The sequence below is a fragment of the Canis lupus genome, chromosome 22 (genome assembly GCF_011100685.1).
Source record: "Canis lupus familiaris isolate Mischka breed German Shepherd chromosome 22, alternate assembly UU_Cfam_GSD_1.0, whole genome shotgun sequence".
In the NCBI taxonomy this organism is placed as follows: Eukaryota; Metazoa; Chordata; class Mammalia; order Carnivora; family Canidae; genus Canis; species Canis lupus.
The window spans coordinates 5,021,709-5,044,144 of record NC_049243.1 but is presented as its reverse complement, the minus strand read 5'-3'; the positions used below and the strand labels follow the sequence as shown (position 1 = coordinate 5,044,144).

At 42.2% G+C, this 22,436-nt stretch overlaps 3 protein-coding genes and 1 long non-coding RNA gene across 11 annotated transcripts in view; 1 reads left to right on the top strand and 3 right to left on the bottom strand.

The window, feature by feature from the left end:
• CPB2 (carboxypeptidase B2) overlaps window positions 1–3,272 on the bottom strand; it is a 51,858-nt gene extending 48,586 nt beyond the window's left edge. The window contains exon 1 of the mRNA XM_038569551.1: window positions 3,122–3,272. Within this exon, the coding sequence (XP_038425479.1) occupies window positions 3,122–3,195 (74 nt within the window). The 5' untranslated portion in view covers window positions 3,196–3,272. The remainder of the gene's footprint in view (window positions 1–3,121) is intronic.
• On the top strand, window positions 814–3,454 carry LOC102154865. The gene is made up of 3 exons (XR_005376218.1): window positions 814–945; window positions 1,077–1,355; window positions 3,050–3,454. It is a non-coding gene; the product is annotated as an uncharacterized LOC102154865 (long non-coding RNA).
• A 10,715-nt stretch (window positions 3,455–14,169) lies between these two features.
• Window positions 14,170–16,871, bottom strand: LOC100683650 (non-histone chromosomal protein HMG-17-like). Its single transcript, XM_038570165.1, has 2 exons — window positions 16,762–16,871; window positions 14,170–15,333 (listed from the first exon to the last, which is right to left on the bottom strand). The coding sequence occupies exons 1-2, from the start codon at window positions 16,869–16,871 to the stop codon at window positions 14,970–14,972; spliced, it is 474 nt and encodes a 157-aa protein (XP_038426093.1). The 3' UTR covers window positions 14,170–14,969.
• Window positions 16,872–16,958: 87 nt separating this feature from the next.
• Window positions 16,959–22,436, bottom strand: part of LCP1 (lymphocyte cytosolic protein 1) — a 106,085-nt gene continuing 100,607 nt past the window's right edge. For 7 of the 8 annotated variants that reach the window (XM_038569538.1, XM_038569540.1, XM_038569543.1 and 4 more), the window contains 2 exons: window positions 21,486–21,610; window positions 16,959–18,701 (listed from right to left, as the gene is read on the bottom strand). In XM_038569538.1, coding sequence (XP_038425466.1) covers window positions 18,569–18,701; window positions 21,486–21,610 — 258 coding nt within the window. In that variant the 3' untranslated portion in view covers window positions 16,959–18,568. Of the gene's footprint in view, window positions 18,702–21,485; window positions 21,611–22,436 lie in introns of those variants that run through there. The other variant, XR_005376213.1, reaches the window with a different exon arrangement.

Genomic DNA, 22,436 nt, shown 5'->3' with positions numbered 1-22,436 from the left:
CCTTCCTTTTCTCCCTTGTGCTTCCCCTACTGCCCTGTTTCCAATAAACAGCCCCCCTGACGGGTCATCAGAGCACAACACAGTGCATGCCTCTCTCTGGTTGCGAGGTTCCTGCCAGGATTTCATTTTTGCCCTTGACACTGTATGGTCTTTAACAGCAAGTGACAACTTGCAAGAGACCTGTTTTGGGTTCCGTGTGTTTGTTTGCTGCCTTTCTCCCTGGCATCTGGTGATCACGCGTTTAACCCCTTTTTTGGGGGGGTCCTTGTTTTCGTTCGGGGGCATTTGCCTGATGAGACTTGTCAAAATGCACCTACAAATCAGCTGCTAAGGCATTGCCTGAATACCAAGTGCTGTTAGGAAAAGCGTCAGGCCAAGAAAGTGGTAACAGAGAACAGCATTAGGGAAAAGCCAGAGCGACAGCCTCTTTTTTTATTTTATTTTATTTTATTTTATTTTATTTTATTTTATTTTATTTTGTTTTGTTTTGTTTTGTTTTGTTTTTTGTTTTGTTTTGTTTCGTTTCGTTTCGTTTCATTTCATTTCATTTCATTTTTATTTTTTTTTCAGCCTCTTTTCTAGAAGGGGTTACGGGCTCGCCCCCAGAAATAATTCATCAAAGTCTCTCGCCTGAATGAAATTGGATTTCTCTTTAAGCTTCAGTAATAGGCTGTTTCTGGAAAAGCAGAGCTCAGAAACAGCTGGCTAAAAAAAAAAAATTTTTTTACTCACAGAAAGAGTTCAGATTTTTTTTCTAGTGGAGGGGGTGGTGGAGTCAGGTACGTGTCCGCACGCAAAGCTGCAGCTATCAGCTAGGCCTTTCCCAGTACACATTGACAGTATTTTCAATACCCCGTGACTGGTTAAAATGTAGGCATGTTTTTATTCTTCTCTTCAAGCAGAGTTATCGATCGGACTCCAAAGTACATGCTGAAGCAAGAAATAGTAAGAAAAGCTGTGCATGAAGGAATATTCTCACATATTTCTTTGCTTTGTCTGTGTCTGTGTGTGTTTGTGTGTAAATCCTTTATTGGCATAATATCCGCTAAACTGTCATGTGCTTTCTCATTTTGAAGTGACCTGGTGAAGCTTGTGACAGTCTTGTGAAGTCTGGTGGAGCTTGTGACACTACCAAGATAGTGACTGTCTTATCTAGGAGTCCAGTTCATGCCAGGCTCCAGATGGTGGCCGGCCGGGCCTTGCGGCCTCTGCCAAGGGGCTGGCACCACACCACCAAAGACCCAGCATGGTGAAGATCTGGACCCTGGACTTCCAGCCGGCCTCTCCCCAAGGCTGCACTCGGGACCACCTGTCTTCTTTGCAAACTCACTGTGACTCAATCTGACCTCCATCAAGTGAGCTATCTTCCTAATTCCTAGATCCTACAACCAATGCTATGCAGTGAAACAGGTGGGAGTGAGGTGAACACGGGTTTGAATCCAAACTCTACACTTACTGTTTGGTTTGGGGCAAATGATTTATCCTTCCTAGGGCTCAGTTTTCTTCTCTGTTGGGTATCGCCATAAAGATTCCCAGGGTGTAGGATTGTAGGCATTTAATGAGATGATGTTTCTAAGTGCTGAGCCCAGTGCGTGAGGCGACACAGGTGCTAGATAACCATGTGTCCCCTCCTTTTCCCCTCTCCTGGATGATACCGCCGTACAGTACCCAGCTGGACATGTTGAGATCAGTTTTCCTCCTGCCCTCTCCCCTACTTTTAAGTAAAGCCAATTGCCAAGTTATGAAATATTAGAAATGGCAAGGACCTTAGAAATTATAGTCATCTGGCTTATTGATAACACGTAGTGACATCAGTCACCAGTTATTCTAGCAATTTGACTCACATGTTGTTTTGATTAGCAATCGTTACTTGGTGATGGAATTTGTTGTGTGACACCTGACAATCATATTGAACAAAAAATAATCAGTGATAATGTACAAACACAGCATCAGGCTCTCAAGTCAAGCTCTGTTTCCTTAAATGCTGTCCTGTGCCTCTTTCTGACTCAGAAAAGTATTTTGTTTTTCCTATAGATTTTCGTTACTTATTTGAGAGAGACACAGAGACAGAGAGATAGTGAGAGAGAGCACAAGCAGGGGAGGGGAGAAGCAGACTCCCCGCTGAGCAGGGAGCTCCACACGGGGCTCCATCCCAGGACCTCAAGATCATGACCTGAGCTGAAGGCAGACACTTAACCAACTGAGCTGCCCAGGACCCCCCCGCCGTCCCCCAGAAGAAAGTATTTTGGAAAGAATTTTCCTTCCCTGGTATATGTCCTTCCTCTCTTTACTACTCACTAAATGTGGAGAGGCATTTGTCTTGGAGATGATTAGAGAAGAATCATAGAAGCAAAACAAAGGGAAAAAATAAGATAATTTCAAAGGAAACAAAATTAGTTTTAAACGTTTTCAAGTTCACTAGGTAATAAATCACAATATGACACACAGCGTGAACTACTTGCCATATAGTCTATGTGTTAGAATGGGAGTTCATTTGTACTCTTCTAAGTGGTTGAGATGGAAAACCTCCAGGGAATCACTCAACTAAGCTAAATAAGAACTAGATACATTCACATAGGTGTTCTTTATAACACAACTATTCTTCCTTTCATATTCCACGTAAATACTCACGCACAACCCAAACCTATTTCATACCTTTACCTTCTCCTCCCTGTATTCCATGTACAAGATGAAAATATTCATAGTTACCCATAGTCAGGTTATTCATAGTTAACACAAATTATCCAGTTAATATATTTTGTGTGTGAAGACAAAAAAAAATGTAAATCATGTGATGTGTTAGAGTGTAAATAGTCACCTTTATAAAAGCTTCTATTTCTGTAATCTCCCTAGCCCCTGAATATATGTATCATCCAGCTTTCTCTCAGTAATAAAACTAGAGCCAGAAAAGGAAAAACAAAAAAAAAAAAAAAAGAGATCTAGTGAGATCTAGTGAGATCCTTATTACACTGAAATGTACTTTTCATCAGGGCAACATAGAAAATCTCTGAAAGAGCTGACCTTCAAACTTTTAACATTTTGCTCCCAGGTTAGTGCACTGACTGGATTCCATGTGGGGCAAACAAGCAAACCCCCACCACCTAAGATTCTATTGAGTTACCTCTGAAAAGCGAAGACATGCCGCTCACACAAGAGGAAGATGGCTACAAGGACTCCAATGCTATAAAGCTTCATCCCAACAGCAATTTGCTGAAAAACAAAATTCTCTGGAGGGAAGAGCCGGGCTGGCTGGTTACATAAGAGCCTTCTTTACACACTGGTTAAAATATAATGGCATGTTCCCTCTCATTTCTGTGATCAATTGACTTAGCTACTATTTCCACTCTCAAAAAAGAAAGTATGATGAGAGTTGTTCTTACTTTTGACCATCTAGAAGATAGTTAACACCTCAAGAAAGATGAGGCTGAGAATAAAAGTATAGTAATGTTGCAGAGATGTGTCTGGTTTGTTGAAGAAAAATAGCTCTAGAGTATGGACTAATGGCTCCTAATCCATGCTGAAGGGAGGTCTCCACTGGAGAACTGATGAGGGCTTCCCTTGTCTCTGTCTTTTTCAACATTTTCAACTTAGGTGAAGAAGTAGAAGGCGAGTTTCTCAACTTTGTGGCTCTTACAAGACTGAGAAGGAAGCTTATATGGAGGATTACAGAGTCTCCATTTAAAGAGATTTTTTCCCTGTTCATATGCAGTGATGGGCCCACCTATAAGAGAGTAGGAATATTACGTCCTAGAGACTTCTCAGAGCAATAAAAAAAAAATCAGGTTGCTTTGAATCATATTTACTTAGGAAAGCTCACCGTAAGAGCCATTATCTAAATCAGAGCTCATCATGAGTCCTTCTGAAGGCAGCCTCTTAAGACATTTTGTCTGGTATAAGGTCACAGCTTACCTCTGCAAGTGGAGGAAACCCAGGTGTCATACCTGAATTCCCACTGGTCAGTGCATTTGAATGTTTCTGAAGTCAGGGCAGGCAAATCTGCAAAATAAATCAACCTTCCCGCGACGGGACTTCTGAGAAGGAAAGGATTGGCATTTCAAACTTCTCTCTCTGAGATTCAGAGCTATTAAAACATATTTGATGGATTAAGGTAACTCCACTGAAAGAATATACATGTGTATCTGATCATTTTTAGACAAAGATACACCGGAAGAATAAGCCAGATATCCATTAGATTGTGGTTAATTACAGCAGGTGGATAGAAAACTGAGTGGAAAAGACGCAGGAATAAGAAGGTAGATGAGATGGAGGAGGGACCTTTCTTTGAGTAAACAGTTTTGAGTACTTCAGAATCTGAAAATACTACAGAATTTGAGAACCGTGTTAATTTTTCACTTACTCAAAACAAGTCAATAAAATGAATACAAGCAAAAACCCATGAACTGAAGGGTGTTTTTAGTGAGGGACATAACTACGCTGAAAGGGAGAGGCAAAACGAACCCAACAACTTTTGCCTTGTTTTTCTCAAAACGCAAAAAGTAACTTTAAGATAGCGGTCAATAGTTAAAGTTTACTGACAAATTTTATCAATTTTTGTGCTCCCTGTTTAGTTGTATCCTGTGGCGCCTCCCTGGGTTTGCATTTCTTCCTGCTGAAGCAATCTTTGAGAAGTTGCTTTAGTGAAGATCTATTCGTGGTAGGTTGTATTGTGCTCTGCATGTCTGACAAGAATGTCATTCTACTCTCGCTTTCAAAGACTAGTTTCACCAAATGTCATGTCCAAGTGGGACAGCTCTTCAATGGTCTTTTGATACCCATGGTGGGAAAGTAAGAATCTGGGTGGAGTTTTGTTGCTCTGCAGCAGACCAACTGTCCTCTCTACCTGATGACTTTTAAGGGATTTAAGGATTGTCTTTATCTTTAATAGTCTTCAGATCCATTACTCTTGTCTAGATGTGAATTTATTTTTTAATATCTAGATTGGTACATGCAATTTAATTTTGATCTGAGGATTTGGATATTTTTTCAACCTGGGAAAACCATTTTATTAGTTCTTTGGCTATTATATCTCTGCTCGTCCTTTTTTAGGGGCTTCCTTGATCTACCCTCTATCTTCTGTCTTTTTATATTTTTAAAAATCACAGTCTGTGTCTCTGGATGCTGAATCCTGGGTGACTTTCTCAGTAAACTCACCTTCAAATTCACAAATTCATTCTTTGTATCTAGTTTAGACTACATAGTTGACTGAGTTGTGTGTGTGTGTGTGTGTGTGTGTGTGTGTGTGTGTGTTAATTTCAATAACCTCAAAAATCTTTTTCAACTTTTACAATAGTTTTTTTCACATTTATCCATTTTATTTTTAAAAAATATTTTATTTGTTTGAGAAAGAGCAAGTGAGTGGGAGCATGAGCAGGGGGAGGGACAGAAGGAGAGGGTGAAGCAGACTCCCCACTGAGTGTGGAGACTGTTCTGGGACTCAACCCCAGGATCCTGAGATCATGACCTGAGCTAAAGTAAACCATTTAATTGACTGAGCCACGCAGGCACCTCCATTCTGCTTTTATATCAGCATTTTAAAATATCATTTTAAAGCATTTTGTTGTTTAATTTTTAACAGATATGATTACTTCAGAGCTCTTGCTGAGAATCCTTAGAATACTTATTTTAATGTCTGTGTTACACTTGCTGTAAAGGATTAATTGCGCTTGAGATGAATTCATGCTCTGAGTATTGATTTTGTTGACTGCCTCTCTGTGATTTGAAACCTTAGTTTGCAGGCTCATTTTGAAGTCTTTTGTTTTGTTTTCCTGTCTTTCTCCTCCTCTGATCCCTTCGCTCCATTCTGCACAAGCCTTTAAGCAGCCCCTGGGATTCTAATCCAGAACACTGTCTTAAACTGGTTTTTGGAGTTTCTACATCATGATAGTACCATGGCTTTCAAAGATCCAGTCACTGGTCAGGATAACTTAGTTGCTGGCTTAGTTACTCCTGGTTTAGTTACTCGTCTGTCTCCTACAGACCAGCAGATAGCTATAAACCAGTCCTTGGCAGCAGTGGGCACTATTTTCTTTTTAAATTGAGGTACATACATTGAAATGCACAGATTTTTAAGTGTATAAGTAGGTTAGTCTTGAAAAATACATTTACTTGAGTAACTCAGACTCCTATCAAGGTATAGAAAGTTTCCATCATTCCAGAAAGTTCTTTTATATCTCTCCCAACCAATTTCCTCTCTATTCTAGTGATTTCTGTTCTAATTTATCACCGTAGATTAATTTTGTTTGTTTTAGAACTTCATGGAATCACATATTGTCCTAGTCAGTTCAGAGTGTTGCAGCCAAAATACCATAGACTGAATGGTTTAATCAACAAACACATGTCTCACTATTCTGCAAAGTGGGATGTTCAAGATCAGGACACAGATTCGGTGTCTGGTGAGAACCCACTCCCTGGTTCCTAGATGGCTGCCTTCTTGCCGTGTCTTCACGTGGCAGAAAGAAAGTGAGAGCTTGATGGGGTCTATTTTATAAGGGCAATAATGCCATTCATGAGAAATCTACCATTATGATCTAATCACCTCCCAAAGGCTCCATCCAAATACCATTATACCGGGGATTAGGTGTCAACATATGAGTGAGGGATGGGAAGGACACAAATATTCAGTCTAGGGCTTACAGCACGTACTCCTTTGTGTCAGGCTTCCTTTCCTTACCATGATTGATTGAGTGATTGATTTTAAAGATTTTACTTGCTTATGTATTAGAGCAAGAGTAGGGAGAGGTAAGGGAGGGCGAGGGGAAGGGGGTGGAGGGAGAGGGAGAAGTAGGCTCCCCACGGAGCAGGGAGCCTACACCAACATCAGGACCCTGAAATCACGACCTGAACCGAAGGCAGACACAGAACCGACTGAGCTACTCAGGTGCCCCTTGCTCAGCATGTTTTAAAAACTCTTTTCAAACTCTTGTGTGCCAGCAATTCATTCCTTTTTATTGTTAAGTAATACAATGGTATTCGTTTATCCATTTTCCTATTAATGGGTATCTGGGATATTTTCAGTTTGGGGCCTTTATAAATAGAGCTGTTATGAGTATACCTGTGCAAGGCTTTTTTGGTGGACAGATGTTTTCATTTCTCTTGAGTAAATATCTAGAAATTAAATTGCTAGGGAATAGGAATGTTTAGTTTTGTAAGAAACTGCTGTGCCTTTTTCTAAGGTGATTGTATCATTTTATTTTCCCACTGACACTATATTAGGGTTCCAAGTTGGTCCGCATGGTTATTGTTACTTGAGGTTGTTGTTACTTGATGCAGTGTTTTTTATTTTAGCCATTCTAGTAAGTTTGTGATGGTAAGTAATTTTGGTATTAATTTACATTTCTATTATAACTAATAATGTTGAGAACTTTTTCTGTGTTTCTTGGCTATGTGCGTGTACATGTATGTGCACATGTTCAAATTGTTTGCCTGATTTTTAAACAGACCGTTGTCTTACTACTGATTTGTAGGACATACTTCTATTCTGGACATTAGTACTTTGTCAGATAGACGTATTATAAATATATCTTCCTCTGGGAAGTATCTGTTAGAGTCTTTTGACCATATTGGAAAATTCAGTTGTTTCTCTTTTTGTCATAACTTTTTATCATGACTTGTGTGAATTCTTTATATACTCTGGATATAGCTCCTTGGTTAGATCCATGTTTTATGAATATTTTTTGCCACTTGGTGGCTCAACCACTTTTTATTGATGTCTTTTGAAAAGCAGATATTTTTAATTTTGGTGAGCCCACTTTATCAGTTTTTCTTTGATAGTTGGTACATCTGCATTTTGTTTAAGAAATTTTGACTAATTCAAGGTCATGAAACTATTCTTGAAACTTTATAGTTTTGGTCTTTGCTTTTAGGCTTACGGTCCATCTGAAATTAACTTTTGTGTGTGGTATGAGGCAGGGATTGAGGTTCAAACAACTGGCAATTGACATCTTGTTCTAACACCATTTTCTAAAGACTTTCTTCTCCTTGTGGAATCACTTTGTCAATTTTTTTTTTCAGAAAGTCAATTGATTGTGGAAGTATGAACCTAAACCATTAAGTTTGCAGTGATTTTTTTTTTTAACAGCAGTAATAACCAGAAAAGTTCTGTGTCATATTTCTTAACTGTTTTCTCTTGTGCTTTGGCTTGGACATTTTGTATTGATCTGGCTTCAAGTTCACTTATTCATTTCCCCACTATTATAGTTTGTTAATACGTCTATTGAAAGAATTCTTCATTTCCCTATCATGTTTTTCATGTCTAACATTTGTATTCAGATTTTTTTTTAAATTTTCTTTTCACTGCTGCTCATGCATGTTACGTTGTTCATGGGTAGTTTCTTCATCTGGTTCTTTTAACCATTTTCTCTCTTAAAGTTAGGTCACCTGTTCTTGCTTTTTCACTTGCTTTTAGTTTTTTATTGAATGTCAGATATTATGTGTAAAATGAAGGTATAGACTAAAATAAGTAGTATTTATGCCCAGAATAGGTCATATATCTTCTTCAGGCCACTAGTGTGAAGGATTGAGTCAATCAAGACCGCAGTTGAGCTGGGTTTGGAATTTGCTATCATTTTCATTAGATTTTATTTACCACAGTCTCAGATTACTTAAAAACAGATGCAAATCCTTCTCTTTAGCAGAGGCGGGGGTCTGATTGCCTCAGAATTTGCCCTCAATTCTCCTGCTCTGCCCTCAGCCTTCAGCAACATGAAAGAGAGCTCTCAAATCTCATTGTCTCTCTCCCAGTAGCAGGTAGTCATTCTGAACTTTTTATAATGTTTACACCTAAAGTAAAATGATTAATAAAAATGATTAATATCCAGGCATGTCTCTACAGGGACCCAGGAATCTAGACCTGTGAAGTTATTACAAAAGATTGGCTATTGGGGATATGGGGCTTCTAAGCCAGTGTGATTCTTACACCTGTCAGATGTAAGTCTCATTCCTTCACACCTGAACTGTCATTTGAGGAGCCTGGGAAGCTGTGTAGAGTGTTTGGTTGACTGCTCCGAGAACTATTCAAATGCAACAGAACTTGTGACATTGCATTGCCTCAGCCTTTGGTTTCTATCTTATATATCTCTGAATGAATGGTGCTGAATGAAGCTGGTGAAGGTTTTGTGAGTCTGAATGTTTTGTGGAACCTAAGAAGACTTCCTGGTGAATATTGCAAGATGGCACACTCAATTTGGTTAATTTGTGGGGAATTTAATAAAAGTATTGTTTATACTGAGGTGGGCAGGGTATAGGAAGATTATAAAAGATCATTGGCTAGTGATCCCAAGACTAGTAACAGTAAGGCACTGAAAGGATGAGAACCTGGAAATAAACAGAGCCACACACAGAGGGCTGACTGACGGGAACTGTGACTTCTCATTGAGAGACTCCATTGGTTTTTCCTGACCTTGCATGGAAAGAGATAGAAGAAAAATAATCCTGACCTCACTTTTTCCCTTTCCTTTTTTTCCTGTGGGGGCATCTTGTGGCTGAACCCAAAGAACTTGGGTCAGGTAAAGCTGTTTTTTAGAGCATAAAAAAACCCCACAAATCACAAAAGAAAAATTTGAAAAATTGGGCTTCATCAAAATTAAAAGCACTTGTTTTTCAAAAGACACTTTTCACAAAATGAAAAGACAAGCCATGAACTAAATGAAAATATTTTCAAAACATACTGGGTAAGGCACTTGTATCCAACATATGAAAAGGACATTTGTAAATCAAGAATAAGACAAAAAAATTTTAGTGGGTAGATTATATAGACACTTTCCCAAATATACAAAAGGCCAGTAATCACACACTCAACATCATTAGTTACTGAGGAAATGCTGATTAAAACTGCAATGATATGTCACTGCTTACCTCTGGAGTAGCCAAATGAAAAAGGCTAACTATATGAAGTAGTAGGATGTGGAACACCTCAACTCTCATACATTGCTCGTGGGAATGCAAAATTATATAGCCATATTGAAAAAGTTTGGCAATTTTTATATAGTCAAACATACTCACTGTATTTCCCAGAAATTCAATTCCTCAAGGGAATTGAAGGAATTGGAATGGAATGCAGGAACAGAAGGAAGGAAAGAAGGAAGGAAGGAAAGAAAGAAAGAAAAGAAAGAAGACAAAAAATGGAGACAAGTTTTTTTCTTCCTTGTTCCACGTCTCTCCTTGAGATTTCTGACCTTGACACCTCTTGTGAAGTTTGATCAGATGTTCCCCACCCTTAACAGGATAATCTCTTAGCCTCTCAGAGGTGCAGTTTCCTCTTCTGAAAAAAATGAAATGAATAATAACCTGTGTCAGAGGGCTGTTGTAATGATTCAGTGGGATAATATTTGAAAGTAACTGGAGAAACAGGTGCTCAAAATGTTCCACTTCCTATTAAAAAGATAAGCCGGGAAGGGGGTTGGTGGGGGCCAACATGGCCGTCTGCTCGGAGCCTTACCCAGCTTAGCATGACCTTGGGTACAGCTTGTCCTCTTCCTCTAATGCTCCCAGCAGAGCTGGCTGACGAGTTGCCTCCCCAAAAGGGCAATCGAGTTCCGGGGGAATCTATATGATTGAACCACGTCCCCTGAGACTCATCTCCAGCCAATTTGGAACCCTAGCTGGCAAAAATAATATGGCAAGGCCTTCTTCAAGAGCCAGAACGCTCAGCCATTATGAAGACTGTGTAAGAAGATAATTTCCCCTGCGAGGACTGGTCTGCTCTGCCTTTCTCTCATCTGGAGGAGCCTGAGGATAAGGGTAAGTGCCTCTGAGATCTTGGCTGGCCTCACTTGGATATACAGCTCAGGCTCAATGTCAGGTAGGCGCCAAGAGAGTCAATTAATTTAATGGCTTTTTTATTATGAGTTCAGGTGCAGCTCAATTTACAAGTTTCCCTTTCAAAATCATTCAGCCATTAAAACTGCATAATCTTGGGAGGTTTTGAAGACACTTAATTGATCAATGTTTTTTCTCTCCACGCATTATCTCTCATGTTTATTCATGAAGAGTGAAGCAGTTTTATAATTTGCACAAAGGTTTAGTGTATCTGGCCAGATCTTCCGAAAGGGAAAAAAGGATTGTGCTGTCTCCAAACCCACTGAAGAGGGGGATTTGAGGTGTGTGGGCAGAGAACTGGATCTCCGGTTCCGATTCCCTTGCTTTGGCTACAGCAAGAGCCTGAGACCTACGGCACCGAGGGCCTTACTTGGCATCCAGAGGGGCAAAGGCTTGTCGGCTGGGTGGTTAAATTGTGAACAGAGCAGTTTGTCTTTAGGAATTTCCATCCCCTCATTCTCCCTTTCTAAACCATCATCCTCTGTATTGGTCTCTCCACTTTCTAACATGCTTCACCCAGTCCTGGCCTTTGCAGAGTACCCTGGGCTAGAGATCTGTATTTCTCAAACTCAGAGGCACTTAAGAAGTTGAGGCCTATATCCCTCCCTCCAAGATTCTCATATAATTGAGATACAGGCCTCAGCACTTTTTTTTTAAGTCCCCGAGATCATTTCAATGTGCAGTCAGGGTTGAGAACAGCTGTTCTGGACCAGCACTTGTCCAAGTGTGCTCTGTGATTCATGAACTCTCTTAGGGTATTTGTGGAGAATGCAGATTCCTGGGCCAACCACCCCTATAGGCACCGAATCTTGTGGTGGGATCTGAGAGATTTGGGTTTTAAGTAACTCCCCAGGGGAATCTTAAGGGCCCCGATGTTTGAGGATCATTACTAAACCTTTCACCAGACCATTTGTTTCTTGTGGCAGGTCTCGCTTTCCATCGCCATACTAGTTTTTCGGTTCCTGAAAGGTAACAGGCTCGTTCTATCCACTGGAACTTTGCACACTTGGGAGGTGCTTTCCTCTCTCTCTTTACCATTAGAAAATTGGCAAAGATAACAGTGATGAAGCTATACTCCCAGAAAGTCATTTCAAAGTGCATTTCAAAGTTTTGGGGGAGAAAAGAGTAGGCTCTGGAGGGCCACAATCCCTCCCCTTGGGACAGTTTGGTTTACTATGTTACCTGCTGTCTCTGGAAACTATAGAGAGATTGCTCCAGAGACAGTGGGAGAAAAACCATTAGGCTTGATGTAGGTAGTGAAGGAACGGGAGGGAAGACCAGTGATATGGCACTGGGTCAGGTGCCCTAGGCATTCAGTGAGAGAAAGCTGTGCCAACAGGCACATTAAAGGTACCCAGGAGTGGAGATCCCTGGGTAGCTCAGCGGTTTAGCACCTGCCTTCCACCCAGGATGTGATCCTGGAGTCCCAGGATCGAGTCCCACGTCGGGCTCCCGGCATGGAGCCTGCTTCTCCCTCTGCCTGTGTCTCTACCTCTCTCTCTCTCTCTCTCTGTGTGTCTTTCATGAATAAATAAATAAAATATTTATAAAGAATAAATAAAGGTACCCAGGAGGACCAGGAGATAAAGCCTGGGCCTGGGAGTGGGTGCCACGGGGAAGAGAGGAGTCAATGGGCAGAACAACTGCAAAGGCTAGTCTGGGTGACAGGGGATACACCCAATTAATGGGCAAAGCCACTCATCTATCTTGAAGAATTATTGCTGATGGGATAATGTTAGTGGAAAGTTATTTTAATCTCTTGAGTCCTCTATAATTGGAAAAGTAGAATTTAACTTGAAGCTGGTTACATTGACTACCTATCAACTGCAGGTCTTTAAAGAAGGCTTCTACTCTTTTAGGGCAATGTTTCTCAAATTTTAACATGCACATGAATTAAATGGGAATCTTATAAAAATGCAGATTCTGATGTAATAGGTCTGTGGCAAGGGTTACCCAGCTTCCCCTGGCCCAAGGACTACCCATAGAGCAAGGAAGTTTGATTATTGGTGACTCATCATTGGGATGAGCCAAGTCAAGGCACACCTACCAAATTATCAAGTTTAACGTCACCTTACACATAGCTTTATAATTATTTGCATGCATTCTAATCCCCTAAAATCCCTATTCCAAAAGGGGTACATGATAGCTCTCTATTAACCAAAGCACCTATTTAAATGGAAATCCCCGATTTTGACATACCAGATAATAAAAATTATTATCATTTTGTTGACCTGCCTGAGTTGTTAATGGTGACACACTGGATATTGACTAGATTATCTGTATTTTTGTGCTTGACAAAAGTGGATACTAAATATATGCAGACTTTAGGTTTGAGAAAACACAGTTTTCTTTCCTTTTTGATGTTTTTTGGGGGGGTCACTCATGCACAGACTCAGTGGGTAAACTCTGTCTTTCAGAAATGGGGAGACAGGACACTGAGTCAAGTGTGGTCTTTTGCAGTTGCTGTTCTTACTGGAATTTTATTAGGAAACTGTCAAAGTAACTAGATTTCACAAGAGGATCAGTCAGTGCTAATTTGTCATGAGCTGATGCCTCTGGTTTCTGGGTCATGAGGCTTGCAGGGTCGTGCTGGGCAAGGTGTCAAGTTCACGGACAGTCCTGCCAGTATTTAATCCAAGTGTATTGGGTCACTGGGGTAGACGGAGAACAAAAGTCCATAATATCCCAGCAGCTGCTGTGTGTCAACAGGCACAGTAACTGTAAAGGAGGTCGGAGCGGGAGTCATCCAGGGACACTGCGAGCACCAGAAGTCCCTCACGCATCAAGCATCCATCTGAGTTGGGCTGGCTTACGGCAGGCTGAGTCTTGGTAGTTTTTACAATCAAGACCCGAGCTGTGCTTCCAGAGACAAACTAGACTGTGTGTGTGTGTGTGTGTGTGTGTGTGCGCGCGCGCGTAGGTGGATAAAATTGCTCAGTTGGCTGAGACTTTAAAAGCTCATCTAGTCCAACACATTGCATCAGACTTGAATGTCATAATTCCCAGACACACGGGGATCCCTTCCATCCTAAAATCTCAGTAGGTAAGTTTGCCTCACCACGGTTCCTCACCTCTTTCCAGTTGGCATCTCTCATGGTCGGGAAACATTTATATGTAACACAAATCAATTTTTAAAATGTTACTGAGCACTTATTAAAAATCTAGAAAAGCGGTTGGCATTGTACGGGATTTCAGTATGTGTAAAGCATGGTTCCTGCCTTCCCATTCATCAGAGCTCAGCTTTTCTGCCAACTTTGGTAACCCATCATTCAGAATTAGTTTTCTCCTGAGCTCCCATACTTTATTTATGAATTTGTTATAGCATTTATCACATTCTGATTTTTTTTTCCAAGCCAAACTGTATCCAGCTTTATTAAAGATACTTTTCATAAACAATCATGGTATTTCAGGCAGGACATGGGCGGACGATCGTTAACAGTATACAACAACTTTCAAACTCCCTTCTACAATGGACTACCAAAATCAGAAAGCCACTATAAAACCCAATGAAGTCTTCATGTGATGCTCTGAACAGGGAAAGTTTAGAGTGAGGGTTGACAGTTCACATTTAGCATGTTGTTTAACAACTTTTCACAAGCCGACCCTGACTTTCAGGAAATGAAATGAAAATGGCAGAATTATCAATCTGAAGATCCACAAGCTAAAAAAAGGAACTCTTTTGAGGGACGCCATCTCAGTGGTGACACCGTAAAGTCCAGATTGCCTGACATACTGGGAACCATTTCATGGGATCAGGTTCCAACAGGTCTCTGGGTTTAAGGGAGTCAAGTCTATGTTGAAGGCAGAGAGGGAGAAGAGGACATAAAAAAATGAATTTTAGTTTTTCCACACCACCAAGGTGGCTCATGTGTGTCAACATCAAGAAATCCCTCCTCCTGGGAGCCAAGAGGAAGTTTCTCAAAACTAGAAGGGGAAGGTGTTTTTCCCTCTTGTTATCAATCTAGCTTCGGAGATATTCTATTAGTGACATATGCCCTCCCCCCAAAACAACAATGAAGTGTTCCGTGTGCTAACAACATAGCTTAAAAAAAAAAAGTAAAACAAAATTCTGCATTTTTATAAAACTTGATAAAAAATAGTATTTCAAACTGTACAGTCACCAGAAGTACACAGTTATCAAAAATGCACACACTTCACTTGGCATCTCCAGCACCTTCGGCTTTCTGTGCCTGGTCTGTTTGGGCATCTCCATTTTCTGCAGGGTTATTTCCATCCTTGCCAGCATCAGCTTTCCCCTTTTTCCCTTTGGGTACTTTCTCTCCCTTCTTTGCAGGGGCCTTTTTAGGCTTGGGCTCTGGCTTTGGAGGAGCAGGTTTAGCAGATAACCTTGCAGATCTTCTCTGTGGCTCATCCTTCACCTTGGCTTTATCTCCTTTAGCATCCCCTTCAGCCTTTCTCTTGCGCGTGGTGGCGAGGGCGGCGGGACGTAAGCGCTGGACGCGGGGATGCGGCGGCCCCGGGCTTTGGCCGGTCCGGGGGTCGTTCTCGCCTCTTCTTCTTCACACTGCTCCCACATTCTGATTTTTATTATTATTTTGTGTGTGTGTGTGTGTGTACATTATCTCTTTGCTGGATCAATATGCTTCTGTAGGCATAAAATGGAGAAGGGAGGATTGGGTCCAGGATCTGTTTCGTCAAATAATTTGAAAGAATGATTTGGGAGGGAGGATCTATGTTTAACATCCAAGTTAATACCTTTGATAGAGCAGAAACTGAATACCCGTCCAATTAAAATGATCATTCTGTGCACAAGAAACAGATAATTATTCACTGTGACCTCATTTATTGAGGCAAACAGTTAAACAGCCTAAATATCTATTTATAAGCCCCTGGCTGAATGCAGTTTGGGATACCTATATAATAAGATCCTATACCTACTGAAAGGATGGAGGCCGATCTGTATATCCCAACATGAAACAATCACCAAGATATGGTATTAAGTGAAAAAGGCAGGATGCAGAATGATGGCTATGGTATGCTAATATTTGTAATAAAAAGGTCTGCATGTGAGTATTATACGAATGACATATTTCTAGAAGGATACAAAAGAAATTAGTAACAGTGACTGCTGACCAGGAGGGGAACTGGGGGAGGGGGCGGGGTGAATGGTGGGTTGATGAACCAGCTCTCTGGGGATAAGAAAAAAAACAAAAACAAAAACAAAAGCCTATTTGTAGAGTTTGATCATAGCTATGGCAACCTCCATCGTTGCCAATTTCAAGTTAGCAATAATTTAGCGATAGGGTCACAAGACTGGCTCCAGTGAGGTGATTGGAGCTGGCTTCAAAGCACACTTCCAGACACAGAGGTGGGAGGGTGGCCTCTCGACGGTAGACACCTTGGTGCAATTTTGATTTCTGATGCCGTATCTGGATTGACATTTTAATGTAGCAAGTATTTATTTATTTATTGTAACAAACTTTTAAATTTAGAAAAATCACCATGATTAGATTGCAGCATCCCACAATCTAATCTTTTCTTTCCTTGGAAGAGCTGCAGGAACGTTCAGGCTACAAAAGAGCCACTTCCAGAAGGAAGCTGCTGGCAAAGCTGGGACTTGCTGCCATTGAAGCTCACACACTTGGCTTCCTAGCGGCTGTGTGGTCAGGAGGTAACCACGCCAAAGAGATGCTTCTCATTGACCACAGAGGCCTACCTGAGAGGACCCTGCGGGGGAGAAATTCTCCAGCACTCTCTCTGTGCTCCTCCCCCAAAGGGAGGATGGCCAGGCTAGGAAGCCCACATCAGACCCTGCCAGCCAAGAAAGATGCCTCCTTCCGTCTCCCCAGAAGCCATCCTGCACCAATCCCACATCTGGTCTTGGTTCACAACTGGGCTCAACGTGTCTAACTCCAGCTTACTTTTCTGTTTTGCAGCCAAAATATTTTTTCTTAGACCGTTTCCTCTGTCACAAGTTCACCTCACCCTTGTTTATCACTTATCACACCTGTCAGTTTCCTGAACCTCCATCTTTCCAGGTCAACCAGGCACAACGCCAGGCCTATTTCTAAAGCCTTGCACCATGCCTGCCACATGTTAGGCACTCGGTGTGTGTTAGCCGGAGGGAGTCACTGATAAGTTACGCCGAGTTCTAATGACACTTGCCAAAGGAAACATCCAAATACATGACATAAATGGAACATTTTTATTTGGAGACATCTGGAGCATTATTTTATCTTCATTTTCTATTAAGCCAGGAACAGTCTTCCCGGAGCCAGGTGGGGGAGAATCATGTGAGGCTACATTAAGTTCGGTCCGAGACAAAGCCAACCACTTTGTATTCAGATGCAGCAGAAATACTGATTACGCGCTAGAAGAGGCCACATTTTGGCTTCTCGAACCTGCTGCCGAGGAACAGATCCAGGGTGAAGCATTGCAATTCCTTTGAAAGATGGCTACAAGAGTCTAGTGTTGGTTCACAATGCTCTGCTGCTTCTTAGCCTCCGGTAGGTTTTCATGAAAATTGTATATACTCTGTTAGGGCTCCTCGAACTCACACTGCTCCTCTGGTTTTGTTTCAGAATCCTTTAAATGTCTTGTGTATATGACTCTGTGTGGGTGTGTATTGTTGGGGGGCAGGGGGTGAGGTGGGGGCGCTGCTCATTGGCACCAGTTGCTCCCTCGAGCTTGGGGGTGGCAAAAAGCTTCTACACTACCCAAAAAAGTAAACATTGATAATATGGCCTTGCAGCAGTCAGGGGCACTAAGATCTAAGAACAAGTGAGAAGCGGAGCCGAATTGCTTCCAGTCACCAGTTAGCCACACCACAGTAGAGAGGTCTGAGGAGCAGGCCTAAGGCACCGAGGGGCAGCGGCCTGGAGGAGAGCTGCTTTGTTGTGGCTCCACACTGTCCCCTCGTGGAACAAGGCTCAATTACACCCTCCTTGGGGGTAACCTGCCTTGAGGTTAAGAATCTCCCTGAAGGCACAGTATTCAAGATGGTAGACCTGATCTGGGCACAAACCCTAAAAGAACAGAAGCTTCCTGTGTGCTGACAAAACTTAGGCCATTTGGGACTCTCGTTCTGAGGAAAGGCTCTGATGAGGCCTTACTTTTGCGAGTCACCAGGGACTCTCGGGACCCCGACAGCCTGACCCATCAGAGGCGCCAAATGACCCAGACCTAAGGATGGGCAGCAAAAGTGGGCCACAGAGAAGGCATTGTTCTGAGAGAGTATAAAGCAAAGCCACAGGAGGGTAGGAGAGGCTTGTAACAGATCAAATGCCGGCCTCCAGAAACAGGCTTTGGGACTGGCTTGATGATTCCCAACCCCCACCCCCTCTGGGGTCTCACCTTGAACCAAAAAGGCAGCCAAATTAAGCCAGGCTGAAATATTGTTAAAATTAATAACACTGCAGCATCTATACTTGACTAATAGCAAAAGCAGGAAGGGTGCCTGGAAGGTAAGGGTGTTTTTTTTCCCCTCTAGGTTTTCAAAGAAGCAATAAATTCAATAATAAAAATATTTGTGAGAGACTGGGTTGTGGGGTTTTTTTTTTTTTGTTTGTTTGTCTGTTTTATGTTTTTGCAAAGAATGAAGCCTTTTTTTTTTTTTTTTTTTTTTTTTTTTTGCAGGTAGGAGAGGCTACCTGGCTGGACAAACATATACTTTTTGGAATCCTGTATAATGTCACAGAGTTGAAAACTGGAATGGCTTGAGCAGTCTCCGTGCTCCCCGTGGGCATCCCATGCTGAGCAGTCAGGAGTGTGCGCATCGCCTCCTCACTGGGACTTACACCCTCTTCATTCCTTTCCCCATGAGGCAAGCAAACACGGTCATGACCATTTTGGGATTTACTTCGACCAAGTCTTCTGGAAGGGCATATACTCTGGCCCCAATTTTGCGGGCCATAGAGATGGCATATCTAGAGGGAGAGAAGAGGAAGAATGAGAAGAGCCTGAGCCACAGAGTATGAAGGGGACCCCTCAGGAGCATAGTCACGTGGTTCCACGTACCACATACCACGCAGCTCTCACTCCTGGGACAGCTCGGGGGAGTCATGGCATCCCCTCACTCCTGTGGGCCAATCTCAGCTCAACAGAGCTCCTGACTACTGGACGTGCTGCCTAGACTCATGACAAGCACCACATTTATTACTTGCCCTTAAAGAACCCCTCTAGCTCTTGCTACGTTTGATGCCTTCACCATGAGTCTTCTCTTGGGCTTTAGAGCAGCAGAGAAAGTCCTGGAACTGAACAAGAATGTGCGCTGGGAAAGTTTGCAGACCCCATGTCAAGTTGAGGAAGGAGGAAAAGGCAAGGAGGAAAAGGAGGAGGATGCGTGTGTCATACTTCTACCTCGCACACCAGTTTTACTCTTCGTTCCATTCCAATCCTTGCCCGCACAGGCATGTATGTATTTATGTCACTAAAATACCCAAAGAGCCAGAGTTTTAGAGGACACATTTTTCACATAAGGTTATCATAGCTCCATTGGAACATTTTGCTGTGTTTTTAATTATATAAAGGTAATTTTTATGAGTGGTAATCTGTTTCCAAACGAGCCCCCAAGACGACCTGGCAGTTCTTTTATTCACCTCATTTATTATCTGGTAACCTCTTACAACGACTGCTCCAGAGATTCTCCATTCTACCCAAGGCCCCATTACGCCCTCTGCTCTGTTAACTAACTTTATTCGTCCTCTGTTGATCATATGAAGAGCACCAGGCAAGCGTAGTCCCCATTCTTTCTCCTGGCCCACTTCTCAATCACTTCTTCTCTAGCAATTATTAATGAAATAAAAATGTACTTTCTCTGTTATAAAATATAAAGGGAAGTTGTTGAAGAATTAGAAACAAGAGCTTCAAAAAAATCATGCAAATCTTGCCACCATGACATAACCATTTTTAGCATTTGGTATAATTCCTTCTACTCATTTTTTTTCTAGGCAATTTCGTACCACGCCCTTAGAGACTAGTGCTTGGGAGCCTGGGCTCTGAAGTCAGATTCTGAACCGTAGCTGAATCACTTAGTAATTATAAGACCTTGGGCTCTGCAAATTAACTCAAGAAACTAAGTTCCTTAAACCTAATCACATTCTTCTTGAGGAATTAGATGCAAGGTTTTTTGGGGGGGGGCTCTTTTAGTCTTTATTTAAAATTCTAGGTCTTCGTATGCATTCTTCCGTCTACCTGGAGGTATTCTTTCTGCCTCCTTCACCTGTCTACCTCTACCTCTTTCTTACTTGTCTTTTCAATCCATCTCATCTTAGATTTTATTCGCTCTGTAGAGCTTTGTTTCCCTCCCTATCTCTTCCACTGCATCATGGATCCCCCATCTATCCCATGCATCTATTGTAATTACCATTTATAATTCCAGCATACAAGGAACTCAGGTTCCCCCCACACACACTTTCCCAAACTGGGAACAGAAAAAAAGAATACTGTTGAGGTTATACACACACACACACACACACACACACACACAGGGCTTCTGGACACTATTCAACTTCTTAATTCCAGAACTTTGTGAGGGATTGAATTGTGATCCCCACCCCCAAAGATAAATGGACGCCCTATCCCCTACTAAGTCAGAGTATGGTCTTCTTTGGAAAGAAAGTTGTTCAGGTTTAATCAGTTAAGCCAAGGCCATGCTGGAGTAGGGTGGGGCCCTCAGCCAACACGACTAGTGCACTTACCAGGAGAGACACAGACACACAGACACACACACACACACACGCACACCAGAAGGGAGACAGCCATGTAGAGTCACAGACACATAGGCGAGGTCATGTGAAGATGGAGGCAGAAACTGGAGTGATGTATTTATGAGCCAAGGACTGCTGGCCACCACCAGAAGCCAGGAGAGGGACAAGGGACAGATTCTCCCCTCCCCTCCAGCCTCAGAAAGACCAACCCTGTCAACATCTCGATCTTGTGCTTATACCTCCACAACTGGGAGAGAATACATTGCTGTTGTTTTAAGCTGCCCTGTTTGTGGTATTTGGTTATGACAACTCTAGGAAATAATGCAACGTGCTCGGAGAAAGGCACCACTCCAGAGTATAGGTCAGGAAACTCTCTACAAAACACCAAGTGGTAAATATTTTAGGCTTTGTGGGCTTTGTTACAATGACTCAACTCTGCCCTGTAGCAGGGAACCAGCTACAGAAAATACATAAATGAGTATGCATGGCTATTCTAATAAAACTCTATTTATAAAAGGAGACAATGCTCCAAATGTGGCTTATCGACTGTAGTCTGCTGACCCCCACTCTACATGGTGGAGCTGCCCTCAAGTAGTTGCTCCCAAGCTGGTAAAGACTTTGGTCTTGAACCCCAGTCCTGCCCATTCATATCCATGGATAGTCATAAATGGAGTGTTTATATTTGGGCCTGGCATGTATTCCTTTACTTAGGAAGTCTCTCATAGATTGCAACTGGGAAATTGGTTTTATGAAACTATAGGCTTGCTTATCGATTGAAAGAATATTCTTGTGTTCTTTGTCTTGCTTCCATTCTTACACTAGGAGTCTTAAACGGCTATTGTACAACATCTAAAATAATGGTGATGGGACACGGCAAGTAATGAGAAGAAAAAGCAAATAGTGCTATCAACTGTTTGTGCAAAAGGCACAAACAATAGACTTTACAGCTTTCCCGTTGCCAGCTGGGTCCTCCCCTCCCTGGACTCAGGTGTATTTACATACTTGGCATTGTTGAGTTTTTCTTCATCATTCAGGTTTTCTGTCTTCAGAAGGTCATAGTTGATGGAACCCGGTTGAATGGCATCAATGAGATCCAGCACAGGCAGGCTGGTGCTAATCTTCGGGTCCTGCATAGAGAGAAAGGGATGGTTTCATCAATAGGACCCCAAATTACTCCTGTTCAGCTCAAGGGAGGTGGGTGGCTCTCTCCTCTTAAATACAAAAGATCCACAACCTGGTCTGGGAAATGCCACAGTGTTCCACATGGTGTCTTAAGTCAACCGTGGTTTTGAAAGGGAGCCACCAGCTTCCTGTTGGCTCAGCAAGTGGAGGAAACCCATTGTCTCCCAACAGTCAAGGAGTCATTCTCACACTGGGAATGGAAGGAAGTTTGTACAACATCCCAGAGCTGACTGGCAGGGTTTGTGGTGAGGGCTCATCTGGGCAGTAGCTTCAGCATATGCTCCTTGGAGACTCGAGGGAAAGAACAGTCTGTGAGTCCGAGGAGGCAGTTAGAGCGGATGTGTGATTAAATCAATGACTGTAACTGGTACTTGTTGGTGCCCATGGTTTGCCCAGAACTTCTTGTCGCCACAAGCCTCAGGTGTAGGCATCTATCTCATCTTAATTGACAGGGAGTCAAGGGAGTTTCTGAGGTTAAATGACTTACTGATACCTGGTGGAGCTGGGATTTGAACCTAGGTACCCCGACTTAAAATTCTGGGCTCTTTCTTTGGCATGGTAAACATCTTCATGCTCACACCTAGAGCTGTGAATGCTCCCATCTGCTCTCCCCTCCCCTGGGGACTGTGAGTGCACACGTGGAGAGGCAACTGCACATCAGCATCAGGGCCCAGGCAAATCCAAACACACCTTGAAGGTCTAAATCAGAATGAATTCTTATCAAGAAACAAGCGAGGTCTCTAGCATTGGTCCCCTGCAAGGTGCTAGGTC